The 27,903-nt window shown below is 37.8% G+C and overlaps 1 protein-coding gene across 2 annotated transcripts in view; it reads right to left on the bottom strand.

The window, feature by feature from the left end:
- The window catches only part of SAMD3 (sterile alpha motif domain containing 3), a 59,073-nt gene that overhangs the window by 6,950 nt on the left and 24,220 nt on the right, over window positions 1–27,903 (bottom strand). For both annotated transcript variants that reach the window (XM_020987040.2, XM_020987042.2), the window contains exons 6-7: window positions 21,253–21,420; window positions 3,259–3,459 (exon numbers count right to left, since the gene is read on the bottom strand). In XM_020987040.2, coding sequence (XP_020842699.1) covers window positions 3,259–3,459; window positions 21,253–21,420 — 369 coding nt within the window. The remainder of the gene's footprint in view (window positions 1–3,258; window positions 3,460–21,252; window positions 21,421–27,903) is intronic.

The raw sequence follows: 27,903 nt of genomic DNA, 5'->3' as shown, positions 1-27,903 counted from the left end.
TAATAAATGCTTATTTTCTTATTCCTCCTCCTTAGTGTAGGTCCCAGCTACAATGGACTTGGAGGTCATTTATAAATGTTTGTCATCTCAGCTCTGGTCCAGAGAAAGGAAGTACCCCATATTCCAAGCTACTTGAGTTATAGTCAAAACATTAAATACCCAAGTTAGTCTATCAGAGGTCCCCAAACTTACTTGGCCTACTGCCCTCTTTTTTAAAAAAAATTACTCAGCTCCACCCCCCCCAATCTACTTTCTTTAATCCTTAATGGTTTTTTTTTTGAAATATGCATCATTTTAAAAAGATCCTGCCCCCTGGATCATTTCAGCACCCCATACTTTGGGAAACCTATGGATCAATGGCCTCGGGAACTTGCCCCAGTAGGTCTCTTCGGAAAAATGTGCAAAGTACTCAGTCTGAATATAACATACTCCTTCTTGTTCTCAGTAATGCTGGGAAATCAGGAGACTGGTTTTGTCTTACCTAGGCATATATGAGACATGAAGGAGCTACGTAACCCTACTGAATGTTACCTAGAAAGATATATGCTGCATTTGGCCATAGCCTAGGGTCAAACTCTGAGCACTAGCTCTTACCCCAGGAATGGTACTGTGGCAATACTTTTAGCACAGCAAGAGCAAAGAAATTGCCAGGCAGAGACCATACAGTTGTATGATCAGCCTAGCTCTGGGAGGACCATTTTTGGTTTTCCTGATTCTCCAACTTCCCACAGGAGCCTCATTGCTGTTTGTTGGGAGAAAACATAGGGAATTTCAATTCTGCCATGACTATGGATACATGAGTTCCACTACTAGCAGGAACTGGTATCCATAACCTTTGATATCTGACACAATAGACCATTTGGAAAAGGAGGTAATATTCGCCAAAATGGGCCTTTAGTCACTGTAATTCTGGTCCAGATAAGAAAAAAATGAAAGCTGGAATTGGAAGCCAGATAACAACAAATAAAAATAAAATATCTGCCAGAATTTCTGTAACAGCCTATTTTCTTCATTCAAGGACAGTGGAACCATCATATTTGAACTTTAAAATCTCAAGCCCCAATGTGCTAAATGAAGAATTAGAAATGGCACTAATGAATACAAAGATGAAAAAAGCATCTGGACCAGAGGAAACCCATATGGTGAAAGTGGATGGGGAGGGGGTGGGGAGAGTGAATTGAGAAGCTATTTCTTAAGATAACTGAGAGACAGGGAGATATTTGGGGATAGGGAAAACATCATGGGTAGAATTACTACTGAAAAAGGTGACCTGAAAGACAAACTACAAGTCTACTTATCTCAGTAAAATTTTTGTAGCAATGTGCATGTATCATTGATGAAAACATAAGAAGGGAAGTAAGCTTCTGCAGCCAAATATTCTATGGCAGGCCACATCTTCAGTCACATAACTGACTGAGGAGTATAATATACAAGATTATTGGTTTGTTAATTAAAAAAAAAAGAAAGTTGACTAAGTAGAACAAAATACACTTTTAAGGGTCTCCTCCATTAAGATGTTTCCCTTACATGCAAGATTACTTTAGTGATTTAACAGAGAAGACTATGTAGAAACTTCTTCCTGCTGTCTTAACAATCAATTAACTCTAACTCTAACCCTAACCCTAAATGCACATGATTTCTTTCTAAATGCCCGCCATTTATTCCTAACCCTAAGCCTAATTGCTTAGGGTTCCTAGATTTTGACAAAAAACAGAGATCTAGAGGAAAACAGCAATAATCATAAAGTTCATATTAAAAAACAAGACAAAAAAGTAATGTATTTTTGCCTCTTAAAATATTTTCTTTTTTCATATTTAATATTTTATTTTCTCCCAATTACATGTAAAACATTTTTAATATTCTTTTTTCAAATTTTCAGTTCCAATTTCTCTACCTTCTTTCCTACCATCCTCACCCATTAAGAAGGCAAGCAATTTGACATAGGTTATCCATGTGCAGTCATGTAAAACATACTTCCATGTAAGTCATGTCTTAAGATATTTTCAGAAAATAATGCCAATCTACCCACTGGAAATTTGGGAGGTTTCACCTACTGCTGCTTAACAACTTTGTCAATCAAATTTATTACCAGATTATTATCACAACACTAATGATTTCTTTTAATATCTCTTACTATTAAAATCACACTGAGTGAAAATAATGTATTTAAAGGATGTCTCAGCAAATTCATTGGGAGGAATATCTGACATATGCTTGGACTTTTTAATTTATGTTCATACACGTAATAGAGATCTGTAACAGACATCTGTGGTATTCATTACCCTGGCATACTCTGAGACCACTAATTTTAAAAAATGTTTAGGGGAAGTATAATGGAACCATCTCATCAAATCATAATTGAGGAAAATGAGGCTTTGGAGGAGAAACTATAACATCGTTAATCTGAACAAGATCCAGGGGGTTGATAATTGCAAGATCAGCGGGGCAGTCAAAAGAGTTTATTCACTCGTGGGCTTCAACTAGCTAAAGTAGAGGGTCCAGAATGAGTGAAGTCTCACTAACTGTACCCTAGTCAGATTATGTTTTAGTTCAGTTCTGGGCACCACAGTTTAGAAGGTGACACTGACAAAGTTGGAGCATATCCAGAGGAAATTAACTGGGGTGAAGAGGAGATTCAAATCCTCCTATGAGAAGAGGTTGAAGAGAAATCCATTTGAAGGATTGCCATATACAAGAAGTAACTGGGATTATTCTGCTTGACCCAAAGGACAGGACTAAGAATAAAGGGGTAATTTATAGGGAGATTTCGGCAGCTCTTAGAGCTGTCTTGGGAGCACGGTGAGCCTCTCGTCACTAGAGGTCTTCAAGTGAAGGTTTGGTGACCATTTGTTTGGGATGTTGCTGAAAAGATTCGTTATTTAGGTGGGAAGTGGTGTAGTTGGCTTCTGAGACCTCTTCTGCTTCTTGAGTTTCTAAGATAAAGCGTCTGTTGACCTCCCCAATTACAGGCGTGGGAATCAGCCATGAAACTGAGCAGGCAGTAAAATGTGGACATCAGGCCACAGCTTCCCTATCATGGCTTTAGATGATCAACAGTCAGCTTTAGGAGGCTCTATACTATTGCAGACCATGCTAAAACATGACCTCTGAAATAGTCCCAGTGAATGACCTGTTTTGTAAATCAGACATCGCTGTTTTTGTACAACAAGCCAGTGGCTAACGGGAGGGTCCCAGAGTGGAGGCGAGGAAACGTTATTAAGAATATAATAACAAAGTATTTTGAGTGAGAAAATCTACCTGATAAGGACACTTCAAGAAAGGAAACATTTTGAGAATTTCCTTCAAAGGTGTCTTGTTGTTAATCATCTTTCTTCGAATTTCCAAAGTCTGGCTCATCCTGTTGTCAATTTCTACCCAGTTCTTTTCGGCTTTGACATATTCTTGATGGAACCAGTTAATATGTTCATCTGCCTCAGAATCTAAATAAACATCTTCTTCCTGCAAAATATTTACAAATCATCTGAGTTTCCAAAGGCAGTTTGAGACTTTAAAAAATAGCATTTACAATCTGTTCCTGCATACACTTAATAATGCAATAATTAGTTAAGCATTACTGTTAACAGTTTTACTTTGGCTTTTGAGGTAGGGTGCTAATAAACAGAATCTATTAGACTGCAAACAACCTGGCTAATTAGGCCCCATGACTGTGCTAATCTGTATTGTACAAGCACAAAGAGTTATTGCATCTCCCAAACCACTTCACTAGCAGTTAAACCAGATATTCCCAAAGCCCATAATTTTTCCCTTCTTCATTTAACTATTAGGATAAAAAGAGAAGACAAAAGAAACAGAGGTGAGAAGAGAAAAGAAAAGGAAACACTTCACAATGGTTTTTCCCTTTCAAAATAATTCCTGAGTAGATAGGTTCAACTTTGTATTGCATACATTCTACATTCATAATATCATAATATACAATAAGAATGAATGTTCAGAATGATGAATTTAAAGCATAGTGAATAATTCTGGACTTGGAATCAGCAAGAGCTGGGTTTGAATTCTGCCTCAGTTAACTTCCTGAGCCTCAGTTTCCTCATCTGGAAAATGGGGATATTGATACTCATACAACCTACCTCAGAGCTATTATCAGAAACAAATCTAAATATCCCATATAAGTGTGAGTTATTGTTATTTCACTCTTTTCATCTTTTTTTGTCGGGGTTTCAATAGAAACTGTCCTAGAATGTCATTATCCTGATCTTATCCCTTTGTATTCTGTTCTATGGACTACTGTACTGATATATAAAATGCCTGATTTTACATAGTTGAATAAAATATTAGGATGTAAGCTCATTTTCTATAGACTCACTGCAAGCATCCTCTCTACAACTCCAGCAGTAGACAAGATGAGAGGGATGTTATGTAACTTGTTCCCATATGATTTTTGTCTCAGCCAGATTTCTGAACTTTGGAAGCTTTCCAAATAGCTGGGAGATAATAAGTCTTTGGGATGGCAGCATCTATTAAAAAATATGGTCTCATGTTTTTATAAGTCAATGTCATATCCAGTCTATTATGGGCAACAACAGTTATTCTTTTAAATGATCTGATTCTAATTCCACTTACAGGTTTAGCTGTCCAGGAGTTTTTGTCTGTCAAACTATGAAAGATAGTGACCTGGTATATGACAGATGCTAAGCTTTTATAACCTGTCTTACATAGTCTTTAATGTTTCCTTGCATAACTTAAGATGATTACTGGATCATGGCACCCTAAGAAAAATTCTTCTGTAGTTTCTGTTGGCAGTGCCCTGAATTGCCATCATCATATACTGCAGCATTTCCAGAAACAAAGCTTTGTGATTTAGCAATTTTGTTCAACATTTCTTTTGTTGAGATACTGTTGGCTGAGTTCATGTGCGTGTCACCTACAGAGGTTTCTTCTGATTTGTCTTAGATTTTAGTTATTCCATAGGTTCAATCCATTCATCCAGAGGAAAGCCACTTATGGTTATATTGGATGAATTAATTTACATTATTACTACTCTTATCATTCTGAGATGCTGAATCAAAGAAAGATTCAATCATGTTCATTATAAATTGGGGGAAGGTTGCAGAAGACAGAATAATAGCATTCTAGTTAGCAAGCAGTTAAACTGAAAAATTAACTGGAATCCCCTATTCTCTATCTGTGTAAAATGAAGGTTTCATATACCAAGTTTTGGATTAACATTGAGAAGAAAAGGAGTCAATCTACCTAATAAAGTTATCAGCAGGCTCTTCTGGTTAGCTACAGAGCAGGTTAAAATGTCTGTCTAAATATGATGGCAAGTTCCTACTGCAAGAATTTAAAAAATATTGGTAGATGTTTGGCAATATAGCTTTTGCTAGGTACACAAGAAAACCCAGATATACTGATTGACCTGCCCTATCATGTGTGCAATTCATTCTCTCACATAATTAACTTATTCAACAAAGATTTATTATGCATAGAGGAAACTATGCTAAACACTAGGCCTACAAATGTAATGGGTACCTAAGTTTTGCCTCCCAAACTTTGTTCCTCACACTCCAGTGTTTTTAGTGCTTTTTTTTTTTTTTAAAGTGTGTATTAGTTTCAGGGTAATGGCAGTTTCTAGTCACTTGAATGAATGAGGGGAGTCAGGCAAATGATAAGAAGTAGGCATTTTTCTTCTAGCCCCAAGAGACTCAATGGGAGGTGTTGATCGTGTAACAAAGCACCTTAGGGCAGGGAAGAGGTCATTGGTATTCAGTGCCCCATCTCTGCTAGGAGCTAGGGCTAGACAATGTCAGTTGAAGCAGGGCCTTCATTGCAATCTTTTTATATCTTCCAAATCCCTTTTTATATCTCACAGCAAGGCAATCCTTTCATACCTCCCTAATCAATTCATTATCCCGGGCACCACATTGGCTCTTCTAAGCCTTTTCATCCCTCCTTCATCCTTCCATGGCACCTCTCCTCCTGTCATGTGCACTGAGGACTTAGCTTCATATTTCACCAGAACATTTGGGCCATTTAGCAAAGGTTCTCTTTTTTCCCCTCTTCCTTATTTTGTATTACTTATAGGTCTTCTCCAATGTCATCTTCTTCACTTGTCTCACACAAAAAAGTGGCCCTTCTTGTCAAGGCGAAGTCTTCTCTATTGATTTCTTTCCATCCCATATACTCTAACAGAGTGCTTCTTCTGTCACCCCCACTCAGATTTTGAGGCTCTCCCTATGTACTGGCTGCCTTCCTATCACGTACAAACGTGTCCATGTCTTCCTTGTCCTTAAAGAAAAAAACAAAACAAAACTCTAATTTGATTCAAACGCAGACTAGCTATTTATTCCATCTCTTTCCTTTTAAAGCAGTTCTACCTTCCGCTCACCCTTTAAAGTCCAATAAATAGTTCCTTTCTTCTCACTCTTCCAAGCCCTCTGCAGCCTTACTTGTGACTCCATCATCCAACAGACACTGCTTTTTCCAATGTTACCAATGATTTCTTCATTTCCAAATCTAATGGCCTTTTCTTGGTCTCCATCCCTCTTGAGATCTCTGTTATCTCTGACATTATTATTACTTTTTTTTTTACATTCCCTGCTGTATGCTCTCTCCTCTCTAGGTTTTTGTGACACTGTTCTTTCCTGGTTCTCTTCTTCTACACATCTGACTATTGTCAATGTCCTTTGTTGGCTTGCTCTAGGTCGAGCCCACTAGTCTTAAAGTTCTGTTGTCCTGGACCCTTTACACCCACTATAGGATCTTGCTTGGTGATTTCATCAGCTCCCACATCTCTTATCTTTATGCTGATGATTCTCAGTTGTCCTTATCCAGACTTAACCTCTCACCTAACCTTCAGTTTCACATCACCGACTGCTATTGGACATTTTAATTAGATGTCCTGTAGACATCTTAAACTTAACATGTCCAAAAGTGAAGTCATTATCTTCCTGTCTTCCCTTTGGCAGAGGCATCAAACACCTGCAGGGCTACATGCAGCTCATACCAGATTAAAATATATTTAGAAAATGTTTAATAAAATAAAATACAACAAAACATAGATAATAGTTAATTGTTTTCCAAACATAGTTAATATTCTAGGTAACCATGAACCCACAGGGATCCTCATGTACAGTTTGGTGGCCCTGGTTTCTATTTGAGTTTGACACTGCTGGCTTAAACCATGGGTCATGACCCCATATGGGGTCCCAAAAATTTTGGCAACAGTAAAAGGCTTCTGAATGCATAATGACCAAAAATTAATTAAAAATCAAAAGCATAATGAATCTTAAGTGTTTCTGACAGCATTTGCCTGTGTTGCATTGTGAAACTTCATTGCAGCTTTGGTTCTGAACACACATCATGTGCATTTTGCACCGTGCCTGCCCTCAGGCTGCACACAACATCAACTAATGCAGAAAGGGAAAGGGGTCACGAGTGGAAAAAGTTCAAGAAGCCGTCTTACAGGGCACCCCCATCCTCTCAGTCACTCAAGCTCCCAACCTTGGCCTCATGCTTGACTACTCATTCCTGCTCACTCTACATATCCAATCTGTGACAAAGCACTTGCCACTCCTACCTTCCCGACACCTCTTGTGTATGTCCTTGTCTATGCTCTCTTGACTTACACAGCCAACACCTTGCTGTAGACTCTCATCGCGTCACGCCTGAGCGATTGTCATAGCTTTCTGGTTGGTTTCTTTCACTCCAAATGTCTCTTCAGTCCAGTTCACGCTTCACTTAGCTGCCCAAATGAGGTCTGACCGCATCGCCTCTCATCCTCCACACAATAAACTCCAATGCTTCCCTGTGACCTCCAGGAGCAAATATAAAACCCTCTGCTTGGCTTTCAAAGGCCCTGCCTCCTTCCTACCTTTTCAGGCTTCTTCTACTTGGCTCCCGTCCATGTGGTCTCCAGTCTAGCCTCCCTGATGTTCCTCACACAAGACACGCCATCTCCCAGTTTTGGACGTCTTCATTATTTTCCCCCAATGCCTGAGATGCTCTCCCTCCTCACCTCTGCCTCCTGGTTCCCATAGCTTCATTCAAGATTCAACTTAAATCTCACCTATGGAAAGGGACCTTTAACAACCCCTCATCTAGTACCTTGACTTTGAGATTACCCACCATCGACACTTTCTATCTGTTATGTACATAGTTGCTTGCATATTTTTCCCTCCCCACAGGAGAATGCCAGCATCTTGAGGGTAGAGACAGTGTTTCTTATTCTTTGCATTACCCATATTTACCTGCACATAGTAAATGCTTCTTGGTAAGTGATAATAAATAATAAATGCATGGGGGGCAGCTAGGTGGCACAGTGGATAGAGCACCAGCCCCGGAGTCAGGAGGACCTGAGTTCAAATCTGGTCCAAGACACTTAATAGCTAGCTGTGTGATGCTGGGAAAGTGATTTAACCCCCACTGCCTCCAAAAAAAAAAATAATAAATGCATGATGACTTCCAGGTGATACAAGGAAACCTGAGAAGACACCTGAGAAGGTCCTTTGTAATCTTGCCAGGTGAAGATGTGGGATAGACCTAAAACAAAAGAGCCAAGAGTGTGTTAATTAAGCCAGCAGACATGTTGGACGTTGCTATCTCCTTGGAAAAGCAGTAAGCACTTTCATAGGGAAAAGAAAGCAGATGGTAGCAGGAATAACGATGGACCTAATGGCCATGACAAAGCATGTTAGAGATAGAACTTAGAAGCTTCAATGAAACTGAGAGCCTAAGGCAATACTGAATCACATGTGGGCCCCCAAAACATAATGAACCACAAAGACCTGGAGAAAGAAAGCCAAGAGACAGATCACAGAAAGTTGAAGAGATATTGGAGAGGCAGGGAAATACTACTCACGTATCAGAAGAGACAATGGAGCCAAGAAGCAACAAGGCTTGTTGTTATTGTTGGTCAGTTGTTTTCAGTCATGTCCAACTCTTTGTGACCCCACTTGGGGTTTTCTTGGCAAATATCCTAGGGGGATTTGACATTTCCTTCTCTAACTCATTTTACAAATGAGGAAACTAAGGCAAATGGGGTTAAGTGACTTGCCTTGGGTCACACAGCTAATAAGTTTCTGAGATCTGATTTGAACTCAGGAAGATGAGTCTTCCTGACTCCAGGCCCTGCATTCTATCCACTGTACCAGCTAGCTGCCCCAGCACTAAGGCACAGAGCCACAATATAGTGGCATAAATCTGGACCATTCTCTTTACTGGTACTATGAGTCATATAGACCATATGAATCAAGGGGAGGCCAGGAGAAATCAATTCCCTAGACCTCTTACGTTCTTTCCTCTCTTTGGTGTTCTTCAACATTAGGCTGATGCTGTAAGTCTCAGGTAAAACAATCTTTTTTGTTATTCTGTGTTGTATGAAACAGTTCCATATTCCATGCTATGGAAGCCTAATGCTTACATAGGAATGGAGAGCCCTTTGGCTAGACATGAACCAAATTCAGATATCCAGGTTCTCAGGAGAAGCTTCAAGTGGCAGTATGACCCATGCAGATGATCATTAAAAGGAACATCTTGAGATTAAACCATATCCATCTGATTGTTTCTAGATAGGGGAATCAGGAAAGCTCTCAAGGTAGAAGACAATAGTCAGTATCCATGTTTGGTCTTAAAGACAGAGGTTAGTCCAGGGACAAATAAATGTTATCCAAAGTAGCTTAAACTAGTTATTACAGAATTTCAGACTTGGAAGGGACTTCAAGTGCCATCTACATGAACACAGATTCCCTCTACGACAGTAGTGTCAAGCTCAAATAGAAACAGGGACCACTAAACCATACATAAGGATCCCTGTGGGATGAATACCGACTTTAAAGATAACATAGATTGTAACATTATCCATATTCTACTGTATTTTTATTTATTTTGTTAATATTTCTCAATTATATTTTAATCTGGTTTAGGCTACACTCAGTAGCACTGTGAGTTTGACACCTCTTCTCTACCACATACCCAGGATATGGTTATCTGGCCTTTACTGGAAGACTTCTAGTGAGACAGAGTCTACTTCCTCCCAATTTCTCTCTCAAATATGTCTTATTTCATTCCCTCCCTATATAAAACTTGATTAAGGGCCTACTGTGTATCCTGTTCTAGGGGCTTTTGGTGATACAAATATAAGTGAGAGAGTTGGTTCCTAGCCAACTGATTTAGTATCCCTTACTGTACCCTCTCAGCCTGTCTCCTCAAGGAAGAGGAAGCCATTGGAAAAAAAACTAACTATGCCCCTGGTGGCCTTTAAATAGCTGACACTTTACACCTTGGAGTCACTGATAGTTCATCAATGTAGGCTCATGGATCCTCATGCCTATACTAAAGAGCTGCAGAAAGGGAACAATGCATAGAATTAGAAAATGGGAGATCACAAGAAACCCTGTGGAGCTAGCAGAGTGGAAGTGCAGACAAAAGCAATGAGACACCAGGATGGAGCCTGTATAGGCCAATCAGGCATGAGAAATATTATGACAGACACCATGTCATTGGGACTCTGTCAGACTACAAAAGACAGGGTAATAAATCCATAATTACCTTTCTCCCCAAAGTTCCTTGTGTATCTTTCTTTGTTTTAAGGAAAATCTACTTAACATTTTTTGTTTTAAATGCTTACTTTGTCTTTATAAATAGTGTTAATCATAGGCATTTCCTAGTCTGGGCATACTTATCAAGAATTCAGTTGGAAAGAGGCAATTGAGGGAGAGTTTAATACAGGTGTTTTGTTAGAGTACTTTCTATGGCTGGGGGCCCAGAGTTTTTTTTTATTTTTAAAAGATTGTTTTGTTACAACTTCCCAAAGCAGAAAAAGACTATTTATACTGAAAAACTCATATAGGTAATGAATCAGTTGTAGAGTGTTGAAATATGAGGTATGACTAGGAGTGGCTGAACGATCCTGATTATTATCCCCCATTCAACCACTACTCTATAAAGATTAAAAAGGATGAAAATTCCTAACCTCTCTAGCTTACAAATTAGATCATGATAAATGCATAATGGATATATAAACAATGGGTTATGAGAATTCACAAAAAAGAAAGATCATTTCTGACCTGAAGTACCAGGGAAGCTACATGGAGAAATGAGCCTTAAAAGACAGCAGGATTTCAGTAGGCAGAGATAGAAAGGGAGAGCAGTCCAGGCATTGGGAAATTGTAAGAGCAAAGACTAAGAGTTCAAGTCAAGTGGTGATATGTTTGTAAGTTTGCAAAGAGGTAAAGAAGGATGAGGATGGAGAAAGGGTCATTAGAATTAGTAAATTAAGAGATCATTAGAAACTTTGGAGAGAACAGTTTCAGTTTACTTAAGTCAGAAGCCAGCTTATATAGAGTTAAAAAGAGAGTGAAAGGAAAGGAAAGGGAGGCACTGATTGTAGATGGCCTTCTCAAGGAGTTTAGCTATTAAAGGGAGGAGAGGTAGCAAAATGAGATTCATGGAATTCTGTGAGTATGAGTATTCTCATTCTCCAGTATGATACTTCTCATTTCCTGGCTGTTTTCTTGATTTGCAGATCATTTGTAGTTTAAATAACCACTGATAGAATGTAAGCTTTATGATTTCGTGTTATCCAAAGTAGCTTAAAGTAGCTATCATAGAATTTCAGACTTGGAAGGGACTTCAAGGGCCATCTACATGAACACAGATTCCCTCTACGACAGTGGTGTCAAGCTCAAATGGAAACAGGGACCACTAAACCATACATAAGGATCCCTGTGGGATGAATACCGACTTTAAAGACAACATAGATTGTAACATTATCCATATTCTACTGTATTTTTATTTATTTTGTTAATATTTCTCAATTATATTTTAATCTGGATTATTTCATTTTTGTCTTTGTATCTCTGGCTCTTGGAGCAGTATTTGACAGAGTACGAGCGTCATAAATATTTAATGATTAAGTGAACAAATTACTACCAAAAGAGGTTATTATATGTACAATATGAGTGAGGCAGGGATGGGGGTGAAGAGGGTGTGCTTTTAAGTGCAGAGAGAAGAATATAAATAAAGTAAAATTCTTACTAGTGTGACAAAGAAAAGCAGGACTGTGCTTCCAAATCATGTTTTCTACCAATGCAATATACCTTCTCTTCAAATTATAGTCTCAGTTGTCTTAGAATATAGAAGTCTTTTTATTAAGGACATATCAATTGATCAGATGGACAGAGATTTTATGAAAAAAAAGTGGAAGAAAACATTTTTCAGCTGAATGTGAGTGGCTGAATATGAGAGAGAAGATTTTTTTCTCTGAGTTGCTAGAGATGGAAGATGAGCAGTTAAAGAAGAGTTATCAAAAAATGGCTATAGAAAGGCTAAGATGAGGGAAAAAAATCTTATTCTCATGTTGAGAGAGGAGAACTAGAGGATAATAGATTTGGAACTGAAATTTGGAACCTTCAAAGTTGTCTAGTCCAATCTCTTCATTTTACATGTGAGGAAACTGAGGCCCAAGAGAGGTGAAGAGACTTATTCCATGGCTAGTAAGTGGCTAAGCCAGAATTCAAACCAAGTTCTCTGACTATAAATCCAGTGTGAGGGATGAAGACAGACTGAGTTTTAACTGTACAGAAACAGGAAAATATTCCTTTTGCTGAGACCTTAAACAAGTGAAGAGAGTGAAAGAAAAAATAACAAAGAAACAATTGAAAGTAGAGGGAAAAAAACATGACCTAGGTAAGAGGCTGTTTCTACCCAAAGCAACAAAAGGTATTGAAGGCAAAAAAATGAAATACAGAGTAGGCATGGGGAAAATTAAAAAATACTCATACATTAAAAGGAATGAGTCCCAAACAGCCAAGAAATCCTGTGAAATAAAGTCTAGATAAGCACCATGCTGATTCTGTACTTTTATGTGAAAATGTCATCTTCCTGCTTATAATTGAACCTCCTGGCTCCCACATTAATCGTGAGCAAGGCAGAGTCAGAAGCCAATCATTTGCCTATCATCTCCAAAACCAAGAGATGAGCTCCTAGAATACTAGATTTAAGTAGATCAGAGCCATTCAAATGATAGCTTGGACAGTTATGAGGCTGTGGGCATTTCTTCTCTTCTATACTTTCTAATCTGGATTGTGACAGAAAATGGAAACTGCTAAGCATAAAAGCAAAGAGAAAGTCATTAGAGATAATCTGGACCAAACCCTCAAAAATGAGGAAACTAAGGCTCAGAGGAATGAAATGATTTATCCAAGGTCATGCAGGAAGTGGCAGAACCAGGATTCAAATCCAAGACTTCTAACTCCAAATCCAAAAATTCTTCCCACTAGATTACATGGCTCAATATAACATTATTTAAAATATAAAATTGTTCCTCTTCCTATATACTTTACAGATATTTTTATCTATCTCATGATCTGAATGAGTTTACGTATGAAGTTTACCTGAGTGGTGAGATAGGTGAGGTATGGAAATCCATTAGAAGGTTGTTGCAATCTAGGCAAAAGGTGATGAGTGAGTGAACCAGGTGTTATCTGGGTAATTGGGGAAAAGGGGTCATATATGAGAGATGCCATAAAGGTAGCTGGCAACTGATTACATATGTGGAGTGATGGAGACTGATGAGTCAAGGATGGTACCGAGATTATGAATCTGGGAGACTGGAAAGATGATGGTGTCTTTGACAGAAAAGAAGTTTGGAAAAGAGGAGATTTGGAAGGGGGGAGGAAGATAGCGAGTTCAGTTTTGGACATGTTCATTTTGGGACTTCTGGTTTATAATGTCCAAGGCAATTGCTACCAACTGTTGTAATATCCATTTATCCTCTCACTTGTCCTCCAATAATTTGTTAGACAGTATTATTCAGGACTTCCTCTCTCACTCCAATACTCATTTCATCCTCCACTAAATGGAGATCAGAAATGATTTTTTTTCCCTCTGTAACCTTTAACAATTTCTGAGCAAAGTGTTAAGCCAGGTGTTTTAGCCCCTCTTCAGAAAAAAAAAAGTATATATGCTTTCACAAGGTGGGGTACCCCATTCAAATTACACTGCTATTTCCAAACCCACAGCTGACTTTTAACGCTTTTCAGTATTAGTAAATTCACCACCTGCTGATGGGAGTAATTGCTTTACACACAGAATGCAATTAACTGTCAAGATTTTTTTTCTTCTCTTGCTGCCTTGCTCAATTTTACACCACAGGAAATATTTCTGCGTGAAAGGCCATAAAAATGATTGGTATTTGCAAAATAAATCATTACACTTTGGGTGCTATAAGAAACAAGCAATACACACTGTAACAGAAATCCAGGGGAACCTAGTAACGTTCTTAGCATTTGGCTGTGTTGAAACCAGCTGCTTGCAGAGAATCAAAATTTTATTTCCTTTTCAAATCCAAACAAATTAGTCTGGCACAATTGTTTTCTTGGTTTTCAGAGTTAGTGGGGTCAAAATATAAACCTGTAGGAGAGCAAAAAAGATTCTGGGGCACCTGAATTGCAAGATCAATGATGGGCAGCTTTGGTGGTTAGCTAGTTGAGGTAACAAATCTAGCAGAAAGCATTTTAATGATGGTCTATTTTCCTAACATTGTGTTCGGTGCTAGTTGCAAGGGCTAGTAAAAAGGAAGCATAAAATATTGTTGTGGATTATGCTGAAGCCAGCTCAGCTGTATCAAGACATGGGTAAATTTTCAATGTGAGCATTTACAGTGTGAGCAAAAATGAACAAACTATAAATTGGGATTTGATTTATTGTTTTGTTGATTTCTAGACTAAAGAAAGTGATGGAGAAAATGTTGATAATGTAGATTAAGCTTAAAAGTGTGTCATATCTATTTTTTTTTCAAAGAACCACTTATTAAACATTTGCCAATACAGTAAATGGTGCCCTGAAGGAACTTACATTACTTCCTATTATATCTACTTCATACCCCATCCAAAGTAAAATTTGCCATGTGGAATACCCATCCTAAATGTGAGACTCATTTTGTATTTTGATTCCTTATGCCTTTAAAAAATTTGCAAGAGTTTTTATTAGCTTTTGCTATGGTTACAAGGGAATAAAAATGACATCACTCTACCTTTCCAGACTTAACCTTATATTACTCCTTTCATGCATTCTGTACTCCAGTCAAACTGAGCTACCATAGGCCCTTAACTCTTACATACCTTCCAGGATTTTGTGTACAAAATACCTAATGCCTGGAATACCTTCCCCCTACCCTTTGTCTTTTGAATTCCAACCTATCTTTTAAAACACACCTCAAAAGCTACCACCTCTGTGACGCCATTCATGATTTGCTGGTCCAATATTACCTTCCCTTTTAGACATCAAAACACAAAACAAAGTATACTATTACAACTGCCTTTGTTTAAAAGTGTTTTAAACTTCCAGAGATCACAGAATATTCTTATCTGAATTTTATACCTCCCTAGCACAGTATACTGTATACAACAGGAATTTAAAAAATGTTTTATTATACGGTAAACTATGTTTAAGGTACAGCTGAATCTCTAAGATACTTAAGGTCTTAAGATCATAGACATAGAGCAGGAAGTGCTCTCAACAACTACTTAGTCCTGACCCCTCAATTTATAGATGTGGATGCTTAAGTCTATGGAAATTAGTTGATTAGCCCAAGGTCACAATGATAGTAATAGTAATAGAAGTAGAGGTAGAATTTGAAATCAGGTCTTTAGAATCCAGAGTTTCAGCTCAAAAGAATTGCACCATGCTTCTTCCGGTATTTGTCCTAGGGTCAGTGATGGGTGTTCAGTGCCTTGCACAAAGTAAGCACTTAATACCTACTTGTCCAAAATTAAGGACATTTATTCCCAATACTAGTGATCGAGGATCAATATTCAAAGTTTTTAATGTTTTGATTTCCCTTCTGTTTAATAATCTTACTTTAAAGCGGATAATGGTCTTACCTTTTCTCTCCCAGCCCCATTCCATTTAAGTCTTTGTTATGTCAGATGGGGAAGCTGACTCAGAGACTTTCCTTCAGTTGTGCTATCTCACAACTAGTTTTATTACTATAACAAATATTATATCATCCTTGGATATTGGGAAAAAATCCTAATCTTAAAAATGCTTTTGTCAATTAGTTGTTGTTTGTCCTTCATTCTCAAAGAGGACTGTGGCATCAGGAAGGTGATGCTATAACTTGCAAGTGAATTGGATTAAAGTGAAGGAGAACTGTGTAAAATCATCAGCCTCACTCTTTCCTCTAGAGCCTGGGTTTGTCTTGGTAGATATTCTCCCAGGTGTTTTATACAGTCTACAGCTATTTTAAATGGGGTATCTTTAACTATATCTTAGATGATTTTGTTGGTGATATATAAAAATGCCAAGGATTTATGTAGGTTTATTTTATATCCTTCTACTTTGCTAAAATTATTATTTCAACTAACTTTTTAGTTGAATCTCTAGGATTTTCCAGGTGTATCATCATAATATCTTATGGCTATTGCTAGCATTTCTAATACAATATTGAATAATATTTGTGATAATTGGCATCTTTGTTTCACTCCTGATCTTCTAGCGTATCTCCATTACAAATGATGCTGGTTGATGGTTTTAGGTAGATGCTTCTTGTTTTAAAGAAAAATCCATTTAGACCTATGATTTCAAGTGTTTCTAATAGGAATGAGTGTTGGATTTGGTCAAAAACTTTTTCTGCATCTATTGATACAATCATATGATTTTTATTATTTTTGTTATTGATATAATCAATTATGTTAGTCGTTTTCTTTATGTTAAACCATCCCTGAATTCCTGGTATAAATCCCACTTGATTACCATGTATAATCTTTGTGATATATTGTTGTAGTCTCCTAGTTAGTATTTTATTTAGAATTTTTGCATCCATATTCCTTAATGAAATGAGTCTATAATTTTCTTTCTCTGTTTTTGCTCTTCCTAGTTTAGGTATCAGCACCACATTTGTTTCATAAAATCAGTTTTATTATTCCAAATAATCTATTTAATATTAGAATTTGAAACTGGAATTAGGTGATCTTTAAATGTTTGGTGGAATTCACTTGAAAATCAATCTGGTCCTGATGTTCTTCTCTTTTCTTCTCTTTTCTTCTCTTTTCTTTTCTTTTCTTTTCTTTTTTTTTTAAGGCAATTGGAATTAAGTGACTTGCCGAGCCAGTAAGTGTCAAGTGTTTGGTCTAAGGCCAGATTTGAACTCAGGTCCTCCTGACTCCAGGGCCGGCGTTCTATCCACTGCATCAGGTGGAATAGGAAGCTTACTTATTGCCTATTCTTTAATCATATGATCTCATCATGACCAATACTTTAAAAATCTACACAGATTGATTCCTCTGCTTTTAAAGGTCTCTGCTGTGTTTATATGTATCACTCTAAATCAATAGGAAGTTTTAACTGTACTTACCTATCTAATAGCAACAATCTGCCACTACATTTCCCCAAAACAACAGGATTATTTCATGATTCCTTTAAAAATGTTGCTCACACTTTGATGTAGCAATAAAATAATTTGTTATATAGCCAAAGTAGTCAACATACATATAAACATGGAGATTAAAAAGATAATTTCCTGGAAAAATACTCAACCATCTCAGTGGGTACTTGATGAAGGAATGATAAAGTTTCACAAAAAAAGATGAATAATTCACTTGTAATGTGAACATCCAGTGGCCTATTTTCCATATGTTACTCCATGAAAATCCCTCCTTTCATGCCTTCTTTAATACCTACCTTTTCTATTTCCATTATTTCATCATTCCCACCCATGTCAATCAAAGCTGTCATTGAGACCTGCTAACATAAACACCATGTGTGTATTTTAAAAGCTATTTCTTTACCATCTGTTTCTTTTTAATTTTTCTTCACCTTTCACTCCTCATGCCTACTGTTGTAGGACTGTTTTCTTTCTCTCCCTCCATGTCTAGCATTTTTTTTTCCTGCCAGAATGAGTCTTGGAAGCAGAATCAAGGCACTGAAAGGTTCACCCTTGCATTTTTTCAAGTTATTTTGAAAAGCAATCTTCAAGTTAATGTGATATTTATATCAGTACCTGAACTGAAGGGCTTCTTTACAAGCTGTGTGTGTGGTTTTTTTAAGGCAATTGGGGTTAAGTGACTTGCCCAGGGTCACATAGCTAGTAAGTGTCAAGTGTTTGGTCTGAGGCCAGATTTGAACTCAGGTCCTCCTGACTTCAGGGCCGGTGCTCTCGCCACTGCGCCACCTAGCTGCCCCAAGATGTGTGATCTTCACGAAGTTATTTGCATCTTTGGGTCTCAACTTCCTTATCTATAAAACTTTGTCCAGTCCTTTTTCAGTTGTGTCCGATTCTGTGACTTCATTTGGGGTTTTCTTGGCAAAGATACTAGAGTGGTTTGCCGTTTCCTTCTCCAGCTTATTTTACAGATGAGAAAACTGAGGCAAACAGGGTTAAATGACTTGCCAAGAGTCACACAGCTAGTAAGTGTCTGAGGCCTGCACTCAGGACTTCTGATTCTTCTCTGGTGCTCTATCCATTGCGCCACCTAGCTGCTCTATGCATAAAATGAAAAGGTGATTTTTAAGGTCTCTTTTAGCTCTAAGGTTCCATGACTCTATTACTCCAAAGAGGAGTATTCTTGAGCCACTCTTCATTTTTCTGTTTCTAATGTGTGTAGTTGTAAAAGGATCGAGCTGAAATTCTTGTAGACTCTGATAGGCTAAGCACATAATTAAAGTTAGCACAGGTTCTGCTGAGACTTACAAAGGCATGAGTTTATGGCAGTATGCCTCTTAGATCCCAGGAACCGTGGAGAGCATAGGAGTTAAAATCCTAGTCCCTGACCTCAAGGAGCTTGCAATCTAGCTGAAAAGACAGAATTAAAAGAACCATAGAATACTTAAGAGCCAAATCTGAGCTTGTACCTGGTCTCAGTTACTTCCTAACATTGTGAACCTGGGCAAGTCATTTAATCTCTGCCTCATTTCCCTCTTCTGTAAAATGAGGATAATAAAAGCACCTACTTTCCAAGATTATTGTCGGAATAAAATGAGATAATATTTGTAAAGTGCTTTGCAAAATTTAAAGTGCTATATAAATATTAGCTATTCTATCATCATCATCATAATAATATATAAACTGTATGCTAGCGACTATCATTATTATTATGAGTAGTAGTTGGAATAAATTTCTTTCTCCTTTTCTTCTCTCTAGCTTCTTTTCCAAAATGTCACCATCCTGAATCATTTTAAAGTGGGGGTGGGGAGGCTCACACAGCCAGGAAATATTGAAGCCAAGATTTAAATTTGTTTGTCTGGACTCAAGGTCCTGCAATATAAATATGGAAGGTATGAAGTCCAGAAAACAATTGTCTTTGTTTTACTATAATGCAGATAAATTCTGGCTGACACATAGTAGGCACTTAGTAAACATTTATTGCTTGACTGACTTGTGTTCATCTGTTTCTCATAAACTAGCAAGCATTAAGATGCTAGATTTCTTTTCAGCATCTTCAACAAAAGTTTAAGCTGTTTAAAAGTAAATTCATATCATAAATTTGTGCTTTTTGCCTAGATAAACTTCACTTCTAAATTTAATATAGAACACATTATGATTTTATGGTTGAACCAAATTGCCTATAATACCCTTATGTTCCCAAACTAACAAAATAACAGGTGTTTATAAAGCTCAGCTGCACATATTTAATTCTTTCCCCCAGAATTTCCATTTTTCCCCAGTTGGTTTAAAAATGCCTGGAAATTTTCCATCTTTAAATCCAGAGCACTTTCCATTGATTACATATCTTTGGTCAAAGACAAATGCAACTCCAACTCATCTTAAATATCAAATGTGCTATTTGAATTTAAATATGCATTAAATATACATTTTTTACCAAAATGCTGTGTTAGTCATGACACTGGATTGAGCCCTGTATAGAACATGTAGATGTAATATCTACCTCTTAGGAACATTCAGTCTAGGAGTAACAGCAGATTTCTGTTCCATTATTGAAAGAATTTACAAATCAAACAAGTTTTCTTTAAGGACAAGCAATTTTGAGGCTAAGCTGGGATTTGAAGTTTGATGCTGTATTAAGATTGGGATGAAATTTGTGGGGGTGTGACAGTAACTGACATGTGTATAAAACTTAAAGGTTTGCAAATAGGTTTGTTTTTCCCTTTCCCAACACTCCTGTGAGACAGGTAGTACAGGTATTACTATTTCCCTTTCACAGGCAGAGAAACTGATTTTTCCTAGCAGTTTCTTCACCATGACCTTACTTGTGTTCCCTCCTTCCCCCATACCTCCTCTCACTTTCCAAGAAAGACGGAAGGAAGGAAGGAAGGAAGAAAAAAGAAAGAAGAAAGAGAGAGAGAGAGAGAGAGAGAGAGAGAGAGAGAGAGAGAGAGAGAGAGAAAGAAAGAAAGAAAGAAAGAAAGAAAGAAAGAAAGAAAGAAAGAAAGAAAGAAAGAAAGAAAGAAGAAAGAAAGAAAGAAAGAAAAAAAGAAAGAAAGAAAAGAAAAGAAAGAAAGGAGGAAGGAAGGGAAACAAATATTTATTAAGTGCCTACTATCTGCCAGGAACTATGATAAATGTTTCATAAATATTGTCTCATTTGATCCTCATAGCAACTCTGGGAGATATGTGCTATGATTACCGTTGCCATTTTATATTTGAGAAAACTGAGGGAGACAGAGGTTAAGTTACTTGTTAAGGTTACACAACTAATAAGTGTCTAAGGCTGGATTTGAATTCAAGTTTTCCTGACTCTAGACCAGTACTCTATCTGCTGCCTCTTTCCAGCACTCCTTTTATGTATTGTCTTCCTCCATTAGAATATAAACTCCTTAAGGGCAGAAACTATCTTTCTTGTTTGTATTCCCGGTATAGCATAGTGTCTGGCAGCACCTTAAGTGCTTCATAAATGATTTATTATCTATCTATCTATCTATCTATCTATCTATCTATCTATCTATCTATCTATCTATCTATCTGTCTGTCTGTCTTTCTGTCTATCTATGATCTAGGACTAGAACCCGTGTCTCTGGATTGATAGTCCAATACTTTTTTTTAACATGGGGCCATGCTGCCTCACCAGGCCTATGTCAAAAGTCATCCTTTAATGCCTGCACCTTCAGAGGCCATACATATATTCAAACAATGCTGCCTTGGCTCAAAGTAATTTTGTAATGTTTGAGATTACCTTCAAGACCAACTGACAAGTTACTTACAAAGATTAGGTACATTAATTTTTTAGCCACTCCTTGTATTTTCAGGGGGGTCATACAACTTTCAAATACATTGGAAACAAATTAATGCCAGCTGTTTCACCTTGAGCAAAATGCCAGGATGGTCAAACTTACTTTGATCTGGACAATCTGAATTTCTTCATGCCTGATTTCTGTGAGAGATTTCCTTGTCTGTCCTTTTCTGTGGCCAAATTTACACTTATTCCTCATCACCTGCTCATCATCTTCTATGGGTCTCCGAACATATTTGAAGCGGTCTTTGAGTGCTCGTTTCCACAGAAACTGCAAAAAGTAACAACAGATAGACTTTGATCACTCACCATGAGGCTTTAGATAACCCTCCATAAACCAGGAGATCTCACTCCACTGTCAGTTCTGGCTTTGGAGACATTTTCACACTACATTCATTTGCTGAGTTTTAGGAAAGAAGTGATACTGGTCTTTGGCTACAAGTCCTCTAGATGGGGGACTGAACAATTCTCAAAAAACATTTTTCTGTCATCATTTGGAAATCTTTTTGGCTAATACAGTTATCAGCATGGTGATGGTGAGACTTCATGTCTGGGGAAATGGGTGAGCAGACCTGCAATGGATTCCAATGGTTTCTGATCACACTGGAGATTTCAGTCTGCTATCCTCTTAAAGAAGAAGAGGAAGTATATGTGGTCCAGTGAACTAAACCAAAGGTCTGGAACTCAGGTTATAATTTCTTTGTTTTGTTTTGGTAACTGTGCTAACATAGGCATATGATTTCATTATGAATTCCAATCTTCCAGCTTCCTCCTAATGTCCTACCTTCCACAGGAGAATCCTGCTATACTGTAGATTGATTAAGCCACATGTGGGATGTTGAGTATATAATTCCAGGCATCACATTTTTGGAAGGACACTGACACTCTGGAGAATTTCAGAGAACCACAAAGATGATAACAATATTAGAGACTATGCTACATAAGGATCAGCTGAAAGAATTGGGAATAACTGCTCTAAGTCTATATGTGTATGTATGTGGGTGAGGAATGGGGAGCATTTTACACACATACACAGACACACACACACACATACACACACACACACACCCAACTATATAAAGGGCTGTCATTAAAAAAAATTGATTAGATTTGGTTGTCCAAAGGGCCAGAGGGAAGAACTAGGATATCTAAGTGAAAGATGCAGATAGGATCAGGTTACAAAAATATGTGGAGGAGATCCCCTTTTAGAAGAGCAAAATGAGTCTAATTGAAAAATGGTGGATTTCCTTTCTCTAGATGTCTTCAAGAAAAAGCTAACCAGCTGGGGATATTGTAGAAGAGATTCCTGTTCAGATATATGTTGAACTAGATGTCCCCTGAAATCTTTTCCAACTGAGATTTTGTATTTCTCTTATTGCAAGGTGTGGGGTGTAGGGTATAGACAAGCTACACTGATTATGGTTTAGACAGGGGTAGGGAACCTGAGGCCTCAAAGCTACATGTAGCCCTCTAGGTCCTCAAGTTCAGCCCTTCCGCTGAATACAAATTTCAAAGAACAAACCCCCTTAATAAAAGGATTTGTTCTGTAAAACTTGGATTAAGTCAAAACGCCACACCCAAGGACTTAGAAGGACAACTGTGGCCTTGAGGTTGCAGGTTTCCCCACCCCTGGTTTAGAATAGAACAAGCTGCTCCTGGTCACATTGCTTAAGTCCAATTAACACAGTTTTTGCTACCAATTCTGTTTCCCTTTAGAAACAAAATATTACCATGATATCTTATGAACAGATCTAGATGAATTTACCTTTAGGTCTAATTAAGTTGTTGATTCCTGGCTATTATAGTAGAGATGTCTGAGCACTTCCTTCATGCTTGTGAAATAGCTCCCTTCATAGCTATATTACATATCAAAGATTTTAAACCAGAAGGGATCTAAGAAGTCATCTAATTCAATCTCCAATATGGAAGCACTGGATTAAAGAGGTCCAATTTCAGTGCTCCCCCCTAAAAAAACTCTCCATACTAAATTATTATAAGATGTTTGCTCTTATAACATAAAATATTATATATACATATGTAATATAAAATATTATATATAGTATTTTTTAATGAAGTCTTTAGCCTTATGTTAGAACATTGAAATATTTCCAAACAGTTTAAGTTTAATGGGAAGTATCCTATCAAGCAACTGTAGAGGAAATTAACTCTAAAGAACACTTCGGAATTACTTATGTTTCTCAACCTGCCTTTTTCAATATGTTAATTTTTTAGTCAGAGCAGAAAAAGGACAAAATTGGTATGAGTCACCACAGATTATTGTGATAGTCCAACTGTAATGGTGGCAGTATCAGAAGACAAAATGGGGTGGATTCAAGAGATGTTGCAAAAGTGAAATCAACAGGCCTTGGCAATACATTGGATGTGGATGGGTGAGCTTAGATATGAGGTGGAGGGGGGAGAGATAGTGAGAAATATAGGATGACTGCTAAGTTGTGAGCCTGAGGCACTGGGAGCATGGCATTGCCCTCTGTAGTAATAGGGAAAGTAGGGGAGGGGAGGATTTAGGGGTAATGATAATGAGTTCTGGTTTGGACATTTGAGGTTAAGATGTCTATTGGACCTCCAATTCAAGATGGCTGAAAAGCAGTTGGAGATGAGAGATCAGAGGTCAATAGAGAGATTGGGCCAGGAGGGATAGATTTGAGAATCACTAGCACAGAGACAGTAATTAAATCCATGGTAGCTGATGAGATCATCAAGTGAAGTAGCACAGGGGGAGAAGAGAAAAGGACCCAGGACAGAACCCTATAGTTAGAGAGCATGATCTGGAGAACGATCCAGCAGAGGAGACAGAAAAGGAGTGGTCAATACCCCTTAATGATAGTGCTTTCCCTCCCTTGATTATTTTCAATTTATCTTGTAAATAGCTTGTTTGTATATAGTTGTTTGCTCATTTTTCCCCTGTTGGACTGTGTGCTCCTTAAGAGCTGGAACTGTCTTTTGCCTTTCTCTATATCCCCAATGCTTAACACAATACCTAGCTTATAGTAAGCACTTAATAAATGTTTATTGATTGATTGGCATAAAGAATTTGTCAACAGGTATTTGCTAAATGCCCCTTATAATGTAAACTCTTTAAGGTCAGGGACTGTTTTTTATCTTTATATCTCCAGCACAGCACTCAGGGATACAAAGTAATTGCTTAATTAATTAATTGCTTAATAAATACTTGTTGACTGGATGCCTACCTTCATTAAATGCAGTATGATATAGCAGATAGGGTGCTAGACATGAAGCCAGGAAGAAACCACGTTCAAATTCTGCTTCAGACCCTTATTAGCTGTGTGACCTTGGCTAGCTCATTTAACTTCTATGTCTCCTTTTCCTCATCTGTAAAATTACAGGTCTAGATGACATAATAGTAATGAAAATAACAAAATAGCTAACATTTCTATGACACTATGTGCCAGACACTGTGCTAAATGCCATACAATTTTGTAATTTGATCCTTACAACAACCCTACAAGGTAAGTACTATTATTATCCCCATTTTACAGGTGAGGAAACTAAGGCAAACAGAGGTTAAGTGACTTGCCTATAGTCACACTGCTAGTAAATGTCTGAGGCTGAATTTAATATTAGGTCTTCCTGACTCTAGAACCAGTGGTCTATCCATTGTGTTACCTTTTAAGGTGCTCTCTTGCTCTAAATCTATGATCCTATGATTCTTTATCATAGAGGTGGTTCTAGGTTCAGCCAATCACAAGCTCCAGCAATTCCTATCAAGCTGGAAAATCTTTGAGTATGGGCCTGGAGACCAACCACATGCTTGTATCCCTAAGCAAGGACAAAGAAGTCCATCAGTAAAAGGAAAATCAACAGGGTGATAGCTGTTTCTGACTGCAGCAATTCACAAACACTGTCCACTAAGGTATAAAGGAAGTTGTGATTTGTCCTAGCTCTCCACTGATTAGATTAGAGATCTTCTGAAATCCTAAAGAAGTGCCACATGCCCAGAGAGTCAACAAGCACTAATGAGCACACTTTCTATGTGCCAAGCATTGTGCTAAGTGCTGAAAAAGAACACAAAAAACACAGTCTTTTTCCTCAAGGAGCTCACACTCTAACAACTCATAGTAAATAGTTTATATGAGATATGCTGAGAGTGGATGAAAGGTAATCCTAGAGGGAAAGAAGGCACTTGCAAAAGGGCATGTATTGGGAACAGGGTATTGGGTACAGATGGGGAAAGGCCTCTTGCAGAAAATAGAATCTGAACTGAGTCTTGAGGGAAACCAGGAGGCAGAGATGAGGGAAAAAGCATTCCAGATCTAGGACACAGCTAGTGAAAAGATGATGCCACTGGTGGGCAAATGACTAACTAGGAGCTATACTGCTAGTGATTCATGACTTCTTCATCTCTATACCATTCTACTAGAAAAGGTATATGAAGATCTCCCATGGAACTTTTCCATGTGTTTTCTAAGCGCATCGAAACGATCCATGCCACTAAACATTCAGAAAAGTTTTCACATTCTTCCTATTCTCAGAACATTTCCACTGACTCCATTCTCAGCATAAGAAAAATGATAGAAATTTGGACTCATTTACAGAGCGATTTTTGGCAACTATCTACTTGTTCATGTTTCAACTTGCAACATTCATGCCCACATTTGAACTACCGTTTATTAAACAATTTTGTTCATCTCTTCACCAGCAAAGCTTTTTGAAGGCACAAATGGGCGAAAGGTGTTCCACGATAAATAGCCATCAGTTATGCTTTTTAACTGGCAGCTAGGCAGTGCAGTGGGTAGAGCACAAGGGCTGGAGTCAGGAAGACCTGTGTTCAAATCCAGGCTCAGACACCTTCTAGCTATGTGACTGTGGGCAAGTCACTAAACCCCTTTTTGCTCAGTTTCCTCATCTGTAAAATGAGTTAGAGATGCAAATGGCAAACCACTCGTGTATCTTTGCCAAGAAAACCCACATTGGGATCATGAAAAGTCAGATACAACTGAACAATAACATTGTTTTTAGATGAAGTCTAACTTTGATATTCATTAAACCAAGCAAAAGTTGAGCCTTAAAGAGCTATGCAAATAATATCTGTCACTTCAGAACAAGGATGTTTAGGTTCCTGAGATGGAAAGAACTCTGCATCCCCAAGGTGGAAGGAATAACTGAGAGGGTACAATGGATTTCGGGTCAGAGGCCAGGGTTTAAATCTCATCTCTGCCACTTCCTACTGGTGTGACCTTAGGCAAATCATTCAAACTCTCTGGCCTTAGTTTCCTCATCCATAAAATAAAGGGGTTTGGGTGAGATGGCCTTGATGGTCCCTTTCAAATCTGATCCTATGATCCTAAGTCTCATTATTCCCACTTTATGCATATTTAATTGAGGCCCAGGAAAGTGATTTGCTTAAAATCAATGACCTATTTATTGGGCCATAAGAAATGATGAGACAGTTTCAGAAGAAATGAGGGAGGACTTGTGTGAACTTATGTCGAGTGAAGCGAGGAGATCAATTTATGCAATAACAGCAACATTGTGAAGACAAATGACTTTGAAAGACTTGATAATTTTGCTCAGTGCCATGACCAGCCACGATTCTGGAAGACCAATGATGAAGTACATTGTCACCTTCTAATGGAGCAGCGATGGACTTCAAATGTAAAATGAAACACGTAGTTTTGGACATGGCTAATGAGGTAATTTGTTTTGCTTTACTACATTTGTTTTAAGGAGATGAGAGTGAGAGAAAACACATGCTTGTTAAAGAAGGACCAGAATTTAAGAATATCTTGAGGGAAAAACCTGTGTCAAGTGATGCAATGGTTTTTTTTTTTGAAATACATAAGACAAAGAAAATAGAAATAGAAGGAAAATTTTGATTTTTAAGCAAAAAATTTAATAACACTGTTATGTCAGTCGATGCCATTGCTTCTTCTAGTGTTAATCGAAAAAAATTTTTTTAAATGTCACTGGACTAAGAAACGGGGCCAGATCGGTTGATTCCAAGTTCCTTGTTCTTTCCTCATCACAGGCCATTTTGGTCACGCTTACAAACAATGATCATTGGGACACTAGGCTTCTGGATCTAGGAATCTGAACTAGGCCATAAACAATGATTAGTGTAGAACTTTCTAGGTCCTCAGGCTTCCTGCCTCTTTTTTTTTTTAAAGGAGTATACAAACCAATCTTCAGAGCTCAGAGGTGTGGGAAGAAAGGGAATTACAATAGCTAGTATTTATATAGCACTCTAAGATTTGTTACTTCATTTGGCCTTCACAACGACCCCCTGTGATAGATGCTATTATTATCCCCATTGTACCGATGAGGAAACTGAGGCTGGGAGAGGGTAAGTGACTTAGCCATGGTCACATAGTTTGTGATTGTCTGAGGCTGGATTTGAATGCAGTTCTTCTTCACTCCAAGTATAGCACTCCATTCTATGCCACCTATCTATCTAAGGGAAACATTTTCACTAGGGGCCAATTAGAAGGCAAGGAAAAAGATAAAGAGACCAGAAAACCTGATAAAGACAATGATGAAAATGATGCAAAATAGTAGTATTTTTTTAAGTAGGGAGGAGAGCTTTCTTTTTCTACATTTATCTCCCAATTTCTCTACTATTTCTCTACTAATCCCCACTATTCTAGAACATAGGTAGAGAGAACCAGATCTGTAATTTCATTGGTATAGGAAATTCTGGAGGAGGAAACTCCTTCTGTCAATGTAGGTTGGCACCTTCTCTTAGAGAGCTGCTTAAAGCAACTGGGAAGTCAAATGA

Source organism: Phascolarctos cinereus, unplaced genomic scaffold (assembly GCF_003287225.1).
Source record: "Phascolarctos cinereus isolate Bilbo 61053 unplaced genomic scaffold, phaCin_HiC Scaffold_5;HRSCAF=322, whole genome shotgun sequence".
NCBI lineage: Eukaryota > Metazoa > Chordata > Mammalia > Diprotodontia > Phascolarctidae > Phascolarctos > Phascolarctos cinereus.
Note: the sequence above shows the minus strand (reverse complement) of the source record. Positions and strands in the feature narration are given on the sequence as shown.